The following is a 12,605-nucleotide window of genomic DNA, read 5'->3' on the forward strand; positions in this document are numbered from 1 at the left end:
CTGTCCTGATGTTTTACTTTGTCACATGTTTTGCTTTGTCATGGAATGATCAGTGCCCACAACCACAGTTTGTTGACTAGAGTTAAAAGTTCAAGTTTGTTTTGTTTAATGACACCACTAGAGCACATTGATTTATTAATCATCGGCTGTTGGATGTCAAACATTTGGTAATTCTGCCTCATAGTGATCAGAGGAAACCTGCTACAGTTTCCCATTAGCAAGGGATCTTTGATATGCCCTTTCCCCACAGACAAGACAACACATGATATAACCTTTGATATACCAGCAGTGGGTCGCTGGTTGGGTCGGAGTTAAAACCTGATGGGAGAATGGATCCACTGAGGTGGTTTGATCCTGCGATGCAAGCACCTCAGACCAACGTTCAACCAACTCTGTTCATCTGAAGTGAACCATTATGCATAATAATTGTTTTAATTGTAATTTTCTTATTACTGATACATTATCTTTTACCAGTCTTTGCCAGAAAAGGGGGATAATCACTTGCACTTACCTCAATATTCACCTTGAAGATTTAGGTGAACAGCAGATTGATCCCCTGGAAATAAAAATTTCAGTACATTTTATTTGAAACTCCATGTGATTGCTTGCCTAGAACTATTTTAGGAGGGGTTATCTTCAGGCTGCCTTGATTTAGCTCATGGTAAAGACTGCCTTGCCTGTGTGGAGATGGGTAGAGAGTTGTGCTTTGTTTAGTCTGAGATGCAGGAAGGTGAGAACATGATGAGCTGATGTACTAGGTGTCTGGTCTGTCAGTTACCTGTACACATGTTGACCTGTACATCGTTAATGCAGGTGAACATTCTGTACACATGTAGACCTGTACATCGTCAATGCAGGTGAACATTCTGTACACATGTAGACCTGTACATTGTTAATGCAGGTGAACATTCTGTACACATGTTGACCTGTACATCGTTAATGCAGGTGAACATTCTGTACACATGTAGACCTGTACATCGTCAATGCAGGTGAACATTCTGTACACATGTAGACCTGTACATCGTCAATGCAGGTGAACATTCTGTACACATGTTGACCTGTACATCGTCAATGCAGGTGAACATTCTGTACACATGTAGACCTGTACATTGTTAATACAGGTGAACATTCTGTACACATGTAGACCTGTACATCGTTAATGCAGGTGAACATTCTGTACATCGTTAATGCAGGTGAACATTCTGTACATGTTGTAGTCTTGTTCTGTCAGGTGCACAAGTAATTTGAAATTATTTGTTTGAAAACATTGTAAAAATACTGAGCAAGGAAAACGGTTTAATCAGTAATATGCATACATGTTTACATGTGTATGTTATGTGTACCTCTATAATGGATGAACATTGCTGGAAGTTACTGTGTGGGTTACTTCCATATATGTACAATATATCTTTTACATTAAGCACCATTGTTCTAATTTAATATCCTAGATCAGTGAAAGTTGGGACATCCCTGTACGTGTTCAAAAACCCTGAAAATTAATAAAACGTTTTATTGTTACAGGTATTGTTAAGCAGAACGAGATTAAAAATTTACAAGAATAAAAAAAAAAAAAATCTTTTCTTTTTTGAACACAAAAAACCCTGGTTTTTTGGAGGTGAGGAATTTAACTCTTGTTGTACGTTGTCTGTATGTACATATATGTGTATGTCATAATGGAATTTGTTGATATCATTGCCATATTAAGTTAGGGATTCAAACTCTCTGGTACTATACTAATCAATTATGTATATATATATATATATATATATATATATATATATATATACTGGTGTACATGGTATATATTTTGATAAAACTAAACAACGGTATCATCAGTAAGACAAGCGTGCCATGTTTATTGATTCTGTGTGAAGACCTACAACATGATGTATGTGTTTCTTACCTTGGTGCACCCTCCGTTACCAGCATATCAGTACTTGATGGCTTTTCAACATGTCAAAACAAGATTCGATCTCGTTTCAGTAGACTGATCAGTTCTCGGATTTCATCTTTCACAGTTATAGCGATGATTATTTATCAAAGTTTGCATGTTTTCCCAGCTTCCAAACTGTAGGAACTGACTCATTGCAGATAGTATAGAATTGACTGGAAATGTAAAATCAGTTATTTTGACGTAAACAATTGGTTTGCATTCTTGTTTCATGGTATTTCTTGAATATTACTGCTTGGGGATTGTTATTTTTTAAAAGTTTGTTATGTTAACAACACCACTAGAGGACATTGATCTAGTAATCATCGGCTGTTGCTAATTGTGGCATGTAGTCTTAGAGACTTTTTCAAATACTGTTTCAAAACTATAACAAATTCAATATTTTTCATGTAAGGCCATTTTGAAAATTACTCTGAATTTGTGGATCCCATCTTGAGAGGGGGTTGGATGTTGCCAAGTAGTAGAGCACTCACATGTGGCATAATCAATCTAGGATCTAATCCCGTTGGTGGCCCAGTGGGCTATTCCAGCCATTGCTTCACAAGTGGTGTAACTGGATCCTGCACATGATAAATAGAGAATAACTAGTTAATGATGTCGGATATCGGCTTTATTCTGTGATGGTAAGAATGGGAAATTCCACGAGGCTGTATGAAATATGTTGTGCACAGGGTTACATTTCAATATCTGTGTGCATCATTAAATGAAAGATTTCTTCCTCCTTCCTTCTCACCTTGAGATGGCTTTTATATAAATAAACCAAATGATTGTCTTTAAATTGCATTCCCATCTCCCAACATGCCCATATTTGTCATAAAAAGCCAACTTCATAAAAATTTGGTGTCATACAAAAAATTAACTTACTGTTTGAAACTGTTTCTTACTGTTTGAAACGGGAACAACATTGCTGTTCAGTAGTATCAATGTTCGGTGATTTACAATGAGTGGTGATTTGGAATTCTTTACAAAGTGTTCAGAAAATTGTGATTTTAGTTACACTAATAATCGATACCCAGTTTAAAAAAGAAGTTCATCTGTTATGTGTGATTGATTTATCGTTCCTGAATCCAGTACATAAAATACTAGCCATCTTGGTTTTGACATTCTCAATGAACCTCTTGTTGTGATGACTCATTTTAAGTTTCAGTTTTCTGAACATGTTGGTACTTTTTACTCTGTGAACATGCACGTGGGTGATGCTGTGTTATTAGTTCCCTACTGGTCCAACCGGAGGGACTATAGGTTTCATCTCCATCTGTTTGTCTGTCTGTCTGTCTGTCTGTCTCACCTGTCCCACAAATCTTCATTGTTTTCCAGACTTGTTTTTTTAGAATGCCTCAAGATATTGAGCTGTAATTTTGTGTATAGCTTATCATGTACTGTTAAGATCAAATTTGACGTTCATGAAGATTTACCCATTTTTTAAAGAATTATGGCCACTGAACTTACGAGATGTAAAAAATTGTTGGGCCCTGTAGGGGACATGTTTTACTTTAGCAGTACTTTCAGAATGCTTGTTTTTGTTTATGTTCTAATGTGAACTGTTTTTGTTGCAGAGTGACGGAAATGCTGTATTGTTTTTGTTTATGTTCTAATGTGAACTGTTTTTGTTGCAGAGTGATGGAAATGCTGGGTTTTTGAGGGCCGCAAGGGACGGAAACCTTACAGAGGTTCTGGAATACCTCAAGGGGAGTACAGACATAAATACCAGCAACCCAGTAAGTACAGAAATACTAACTTACCTGCATTCCAGTTTATAGCATAAATTAGCTATTTGCATATTATATTGCTGCACAAAACTCCTTAGTATTAAACCAATACAGATTATTTCGCATAATCGAATAGAACTATAAACACATGATAACCTGCATATTTTATTATATCATTTTAAACAGTCTAAAATTAGATGCTAATTTATCCTTGAGTGTTTGAAAAAGATCTTGTAATTGACAGATTTGCTCTTAGGTAGATGTACATGTTAAATTACACATGTGTGCATGTTTGTATGTGCTTTAATTGATTGATGTCATTCTTCTACATGTCACACTCAAGGTCATTCAAATTTTTATCAAAGGTCTCCGATCCAAGTCCACCAAAATATTACACATAGATTATAGTAGTTGTAATACATGTATATAATAATTAATTATTAAATTTGTTGAATTTATTGATGTTTTCATATAATGTTTTTTGTACTGATTGTTTAAAACCACCAAAAGATCAACACTTTTCTAATGTGGAATATATATAAAGGTCTGCAATAAAATTAATCTGATCTTATTTTCAAATGCTGCATATTATCAATATTGCTGTTAATACTAAATCTGTTTTTTTTTTTTTTTTTTTTTTTTTTTTTTTTACAAAAGTATGACTTGGTGAAAGAAATATGGGTGTTTGGTGTAGGAATGAAAAAATTAACATGGGTGTTAAATTTTCTTTAACACCTGTCATTGTTCAAATGTTTGTGAAATGTACAACATACACATGTACACATACAAGTTTGTGTATCTGAATTAGTATGACCTGTGGTTGTTAACAATCTCTGTTGTTAACCATCTTTATCCTGGTGAGTTATCAGAGTGCACTTTCTGTTTTCTCTGAATGATGGCAGGCGTGAATGACAGCCACATGACTAAATAGGTTAAATTGGTGTTATGAAAACCTAGACACATCTGTAGGAAAGGTCAAAGTATGGTTTGGGTTTGGCAGGCAACAAGAAAGTCAAAACAGTACCACCTTCATGGAATGTAAATATATACAGTGAAACCCCAGAAAACAAGATCCTCTAAACCGGAATTCCCTCAAAACTGGACGTTTTTCATCCCCTTTAAAATATCAGTACAAAAAATAACCTCTCAGAACTGGATACCTCTTAAAAGTGGACAATTATCTTGGTTCCCTGGGTGTCTGGTTTAGAGGGTTTCACTCTACATGTATAGTTATCAGCTGGTTGTGGTTAGCTAATTGAAAACAAACAGTACTGGTACCAGCCAGTACAGACATCTCTGGTAGTCTTCATAAACTTTAAATGACTTTCTTTCCTAATTGGTTCAGGGAATCAGATAGAATTTTAGCGTCAATCATTACTTCGGATAAACATATCAATGACTAGTTAATTAATAAATGTTTGCCAAGCATGTTGGACATTTCCCCCCTTATTAATACATTTAAATAAATAAAGATATAAGAGATAATTAAATTTCAACGTTTGTCAAGCATCATGTTTGTATATTTCTAATTTAGTGTTTCATTTCTTCATGTAAATATTCTTGAAATAGCATGCAATATTTGTAAACTATATACATTGCTGCTAACAAACATTAAACAATGATTAATTAGTGTAGTAACAGATCATGGAGCTGGTTGTAATTCTTTGAACATCCAGTTTAATTTGTTAGCCATAGACTGGTATCACACTGTTGAATGCCCTGAAAATCAGTGCAGCTTGTTTAGACCATGCCAGTATATAGTTTGTCATAAATTTACGTAGTAGTAGGTAAACACCAAATTACACAACATATAAGATAAAATCCACTTGTTTTTGTTTTTAATTTCCCTTTTATTGGGGGTGGTGGACATATTCTCTGATCACTTCATCTTCAGAATTGTGGCTGTTTGGGTGGTGGAGAGGTCGGTGCATATACATAAATTGCAGGCTACATGTTTGTCATTCCAATGCCTATTCACGATTCATGAATACAAATGTATGTTTGTCATTCCAATGCCTATTCACGATTCATGAATACAAATGTATGTTTGTCATTCCAATGCCTATTCACGATTCATGAATACAAATGTATGTTTGTCATGGATACTCTAATGAATGCTTTGTTTTACAGAATGGCCTGAATATGTTTCAATGTGTGTTACTCTAATGAATGCTTTGTTTTACAGAATGGCCTGAATGTGTTTGAATGTGTGTTACTCTAATGAATGCTTTGTTTTACAGAATGGCCTGAATGTGTTTGAATGTTTGTTACTGTGAATGCTTTGTTTTACAGAATGGCCTGAATGTGTTTGTTACTGTATGTGTGTTTTACTCTAATGAATGCTTTGTTTTACAGAATGGCCTGAATGTGTTGTTACTCTAATGAATGCTTTGTTTTACAGAATGGCCTGAATGTGTTTGTCATGTGTGTTACTCTAATGAATGCTTTGTTTTACAGAATGGCCTGAATGTGTTTGTCATGTGTGTTACTCCAATGAATGTTTTGTTTTACTCCTAATGAATGCTTTGTTTTACAGAATGGCCTGAATGTGTTTGTCATGTGTGTTACTCCAATGAATGCTTTGTTTTACAGAATGGCCTGAATATGTTTGAATGTGTGTTACTCTAATGAATGCTTTGTTTTACAGAATGGCCTGAATGTGTTTGAATGTTTGTTACTGTAATAAATGCTTTGTTTTACAGAATGGCCTGAATGTGTTTGTCATGTGTGTTACTCCAATGAATGCTTTGTTTTACAGAATGGCCTGAATATGTTTGAATGTGTGTTACTCTAATGAATGCTTTGTTTTACAGAATGGCCTAAATGTGTTTGAATGTATGTTACTCTAATGAATGCTTTGTTTTACAGAATGGCCTGAATGTGTTTGTCATGTGTGTTACTCCAATGAATGCTTTGTTTTACAGAATGGCCTGAATATGTTTGAATGTGTGTTACTCTAATGAATGCTTTGTTTTACAGAATGGCCTAAATATGTTTGTCATGTGTGTTACTCTAATGAATGCTTTGTTTTACGGAATGGCCTGAATGTGTTTGTCATGTGTGTTACTCTAATGAATGCTTTGTTTTACAGAATGGCCTGAATGTGTTTGAATGTTTGTTACTGTAATAAATGCTTTGTTTTACAGAATGGCCTGAATGTGTTTGTCATGTGTGTTACTCCAATGAATGCTTTTTTTTACAGAATGGCCTGAATATGTTTGAATGTATGAATGCTTTTTTTTACAGAATGGCCTGAATATGTTTGAATGTATGTTACTCTAATGAATGCTTTGTTTTACAGAATGGCCTAAATATGTTTGTCATGTGTGTTACCCTAATGAATGCTTTGTTTTACAGAATGGCCTGAATGTGTTTGTCATGTGTGTTACTCCAATGAATGTTTTGTTTTACAGAATGGCCTGAATATGTTTGAATGTGTGTTACTCTAATGAATGCTTTGTTTTACAGAATGGCCTGAATGTGTTTGTCATGTGTGTTACTCCAATGAATGCTTTGTTTTACAGAATGGCCTGAATATGTTTGAATGTGTGTTACTCTAATGAATGCTTTGTTTTACAGAATGGCCTGAATGTGTTTGAATGTTTGTTACTGTAATAAATGCTTTGTTTTACAGAATGGCCTGAATGTGTTTGTCATGTGTGTTACTCCAATGAATGCTTTGTTTTACAGAATGGCCTGAATATGTTTGAATGTATGTTACTGTAATGAATGCTTTGTTTTACAGAATGGCCTAAATGTGTTTGTCATGTATGTTACTGTAATAAATACTTTGTTTTACAGAATGGCCTGAATGTGTTTGTCATGTGTGTTACTCCAATGAATGCTTTGTTTTACAGAATGGCCTGAATATGTTTGAATGTATGTTACTCTAATGAATGCTTTGTTTTACAGAATGGCCTAAATATGTTTGTCATGTGTGTTACTCTAATGAATGCTTTGTTTTACGGAATGGCCTGAATGTGTTTGTCATGTGTGTTACTCTAATGAATGCTTTGTTTTACAGAATGGCCTGAATGTGTTTGTCATGTGTGTTACTCCAATGAATGCTTTGTTTTACAGAATGGCCTGAATGTGTTTGAATGTTTGTTACTGTAATAAATGCTTTGTTTTACAGAATGGCCTGAATATGTTTGTCATGTGTGTTACTCCAATGAATGCTTTGTTTTACAGAATGGCCTGAATGTGTTTGAATATATGTTACTCTAATGAATGCTTTGTTTTACAGAATGGCCTAAATTTTTTGTCATGTGGGTTACTCTAATGAATGCTTTGTTTTACAGAAAAATGGCCTGAATGTGTTTGAATGTTTGTTACTGTAATAAATGCTTTGTTTTACAGAATGGCCTGAATGTGTTTGTCATGTGTGTTACTCCAATGAATGCTTTGTTTTACAGAATGGCCTGAATATGATTGAATGTATGTTACTCTAATGAATGCTTTGTTTTACAGAATGGCCTAAATGTGTTTGTCATGTGTGTTACTCTAATGAATGCTTTGTTTTACTGAATGGCCTGAATGTGTTTGAATGTGTGTTACTCCAATGAATGCTTTGTTTTACAGAATGGCCTGAATATGTTTGTCATGTGTGTTACTCCAATGAATGGTTTGTTTTACAGAATGGCCTGAATGTGTTTGTCATGTGTGTTACTCCAATGAATGCTTTGTTTTACAGAATGGCCTGAATGTGTTTGTCGTGTGTGTTACTCCAATGAATGCTTTGTTTTACAGAATGGCCTGAATGTGTTTGAATGTTTGTTACTGTAATAAATGCTTTGTTTTACAGAATGGCCTGAATGTGTTTGAATGTTTGTTACTGTAATGAATGCTTTGTTTTACAGAATGTCCTGAATATGTTTGAATGTATGTTACTGTAATGAATGCTTTGTTTTACAGAATGGCCTGAATGTGTTTGTTATGTGTGTTACTCCAATGAATGCTTTGTTTTACAGAATGGCCTGAATGTGTTTGAATGTTTGTTACTGTAATGAATGCTTTGTTTTACAGAATGGCCTGAATATGTTTGAATGTATGTTACTGTAATGAATGCTTTGTTTTACAGAATAGCCTGAATGTGTTTGTTATGTGTGTTACTCCAATGAATGCTTTGTTTTACAGAATGGCCTGAATATGTTTGAATGTTTGTTACTGTAATAAATGCTTTGTTTTACAGAATGGCCTGCATGTGTTTGTTATGTGTGTTACTCCAGTGAATGCTTTGTTTTACAGAATGGCCTGAATGTGTTTGAATGTTTGTTACTGTAATAAATGCTTTGTTTTACAGAATGACCTGAATGTGTTTGTTATGTGTGTTACTCCAATGAATGCTTTGTTTTACAGAATGGCCTGAATATGTTTGAATGTATGTTACTCTAATGAATGCTTTGTTTTACAGAATGGCCTGAATATGTTTGAATGTGTGTTACTCTAATGAATGCTTTGTTTTACAGAATGGCCTGAATGTGTTTGAATGTATGTTACTGTAATGAATGCTTTGTTTTACAGAATGGCCTGAATGTGTTTGAATGTATGTTACTCTAATAAATGCTTTGTTTTACAGAATGGCCTGAATGTGTTTGAATGTTTGTTACTGTAATAAATGCTTTGTTTTACAGAATGGCCTGAATGTGTTTGTTATGTGTGTTACTCCAATGAATGCTTTGTTTTACAGAATGGCCTGAATGTGTTTGAATGTTTGTTACTGTAATAAATCCTTTGTTTTACAGAATGGCCTGAATGTGTTTGAATGTTTGTTACTGTAATGAATGCTTTGTTTTACAGAATGGCCTGAATGTGTTTGAATGTGTGTTACTCTAATGAATGCTTTGTTTTACAGAATGGCCTGAATATGTTTGAATGTATGTTACTGTAATGAATGCTTTGTTTTACAGAATGGCCTGAATATGTTTGTTACTGTAATGAATGCTTTGTTTTACAGAATGGCCTGAATATGTTTGAATGTGTGTTACTCTAATGAATGCTTTGTTTTACAGAATGGCCTGAATGTGTTTGAATGTGTGTTACTCTAATGAATGCTTTGTTTTACAGAATGGCCTGAATATGTTTGAATGTATGTTACTGTAATGAATGCTTTGTTTTACAGAATGGCCTGAATATGTTTGTTACTCTAATGAATGCTTTGTTTTACAGAATGGCCTGAATGTGTTTGAATGTTTGTTACTGTAATAAATGCTTTGTTTTACAGAATGGCCTGAATGTGTTTGAATGTTTGTTACTGTAATAAATGCTTTGTTTTACAGAATGGCCTGAATGTGTTTATTACTCTAATGAATGCTTTGTTTTACAGAATGGCCTGAATGCTCTACATTTGGCATCCAAGGAAGGCCACATCAACATCGTCACTGAGCTGCTCAACCGCGGGGCCAACGTTGAAGCAGCCACCAAGGTCAGTAACTCTCACCTCCTCCTCACTGGAGTCCTGCACAAATTGTAGTACTTGAATGTTGTTAGTACCCCATACTTATTTATAGCACAGGGCTTCTTCACACAGTGGTACTGGATGATATGTGGAGGCAGTTTTTATAATTGTTCTTTAAAAGTTTGTTACAAAATAACTAAATGCATAAGTTAAAGTTCAGATGGTTGGTTTGGAGCCAATCTTTAAATAACCTGTTTACTTTTCCCCCAACTTATTAGCTAGAACGTGTAGGTCAATAAGACATGGTATAATCCAGACAAAGAAAACTATTTTAATGTGAAACTGGTTCATAACCTCACAAACATTACCTAAGAATTTTTTTCTTTCTCTTTCTGTTTGGAAATATGTTGCGAATAACACATTTGTTAAAAAATGTCCGTCTTCTGTTTGGAAATTCCTTCTAGTACACTGATCCACCCACAAATGTGTTACCGACTACAAAACCCTCATTGAATTATTAGTGGTCCATGGACTATGTATACATGCTTCAGTTAACTATAATGTTGGAGAGTGTTTGAATTTTATCATCAGTCATTGGTTGTGCTCAGTTTGAACCAACCGATCAACTTTTGATTATACATGTACTTACATAAGAAAGACTTGAATTATTATGTCATGACCTTTTCATTTGTTACAATTGGACGTAGCCCAGTGATAAAGTGGTCATTTCATGGGCTGTCAGTCTAGGATCAGTCCCTGTTGGTGGGCCCATTGGGCTATTTCTTGATCCAGCCAGTGCACGAAAATTGGTATATCAAAGGCTGTGGTATGTGTTATTCTGTCTGAGATGGTGCATATGAAAGATCTCTTGCTACCAATGGAAAAAATGTAGCGAGTTTTCTCTAAGCCTATATGTAAAAATTACCAAATGTTTAACATCCAGTAGCTAATGATTAATAAATCAATGGACTCTAGTGCTGTCTTTTTAAAACAAAATAAACTTGAACTTTTTTGTTTTGTTCACTGGGATAGATTCTACTTATTGCTAATTTTACCTTTAATACCTATTAAATTTTATACTTCTTCATGTACACATGCAAACAAACCTAAACTACAACATATTTACGTCAGTTCATCTGTTAAACTGATTATAGTTATAGTAGGCTCTATGACAATCAGTTGTGAATTTTTATAACTGATCATCGCATGGTAGAGCCCAGTTGATCAGTTTTTAACTATAATCAATCACTAGTTAACAGCATAACATACATGACAGTCTGTACATTGTATAGATGTCAGAAAGACCTGCTTGTGGAATGTAGCCACAGTCTGCTGTAAATAACATGTACACACATTTGGTCTTTCTTCTGTTAGGAATTTCCTCCCAGCATACCGATTCACCCACAAATGTATCACTAGAGTGTATTAAATTACTAGTACCTGCATAGCCTAGAATATGTAGATGTCAAAAAGACCTTCATGCAGAATTTATTACATAAATACACATTTGTTCTAGCTTCTTCTGTTTGGAATTTCTTCCCAGCATACCAATTCACCCACAGATATAATACCAGAGTCAATATTAAATTACTAATAGTAGTACCTGCATTAAATAACAGCACAACCAAGAATATATGAATGTCAAAAGAACCTTCAAGTGAAATTTACAACATTTATACACATTTGTTGTAGCTTCTTCTGTTTGGAATTTCCTCCCAGTAGATTGAATCACCTGCATATTAGTTATTTGACCATTATTAAATTACTGGTACATGTTTACATGTATTAAGAAAGTAAAGTCTGTAGCCAGCTGTTAAGTATATTTATAGTGAGCCGAGGTATAAATAAAAGTCTGCCAACACTATCAGGCTCACAGCAGAACCAGTGTACAGAGATGGGGTGTGATAAAAAGCATGTGTTTGTGGTTAACAGAAACCATGCTGCAATATTCAGACTGGCAGAGCGGGTTTGTTAGAGACACAGATTACCCCCCACGCACACTGAATCGCACACTGAATCGCGCACACCCAGCTGAATCACGTACTGTAGAGCGAGTTTCTGATGTGCACACAACTCATATTGATCGTCTTCCCCAACAGTTACCATTAACCACCACGGCAGCTCTCGCTTGATGTCTCAAATTATGGCTTTGGTTGATTGGTGGTCTGTACAAAAACAAATGACCACAATACCATGCAGAATGTTCGTATAATATTATACATGTATACTAACAAAGTAGCATGATCATATTAGTTGAGATCTATGAATGTTATGCTATCTGAGATAAGACAGAAATGAAAATCTGCTGTTTCTAAGTATCACTGGGGTTGTGTGGTGGTGGCAGGGGTGGGGAAAAGCCCTTTTTTCCAGGGAATGGGACCGATCCTCAATCTCTGAGACCGAAATTATTTTTTAAAAACATGCTTTTGCCGGTCCCACTTCTGTCATTCTTGTCGGTCTGAAGCACCTGTCCATTTCTATTACCGGAACAAATTCCTATCCGTTAAGTGGACCTGTCAACACCTATGTACGGAGCTCTGTCGCAGTA

General features: G+C 34.9%; 1 protein-coding gene across 7 annotated transcripts in view; it reads left to right on the forward strand.

The window, feature by feature from the left end:
* Nucleotides 1-12,605, forward strand: part of LOC121379261 (ankyrin-2-like) — a 253,747-nt gene that overhangs the window by 64,367 nt on the left and 176,775 nt on the right. For all 7 annotated transcript variants that reach the window (XM_041507782.1, XM_041507784.1, XM_041507783.1 and 4 more), the window contains exons 2-3: nucleotides 3,568-3,669; nucleotides 9,986-10,084. In XM_041507782.1, coding sequence (XP_041363716.1) covers nucleotides 3,568-3,669; nucleotides 9,986-10,084 — 201 coding nt within the window. The remainder of the gene's footprint in view (nucleotides 1-3,567; nucleotides 3,670-9,985; nucleotides 10,085-12,605) is intronic.

Source organism: Gigantopelta aegis, chromosome 8 (genome assembly GCF_016097555.1).
Source record: "Gigantopelta aegis isolate Gae_Host chromosome 8, Gae_host_genome, whole genome shotgun sequence".
NCBI lineage: Eukaryota > Metazoa > Mollusca > Gastropoda > Neomphalida > Peltospiridae > Gigantopelta > Gigantopelta aegis.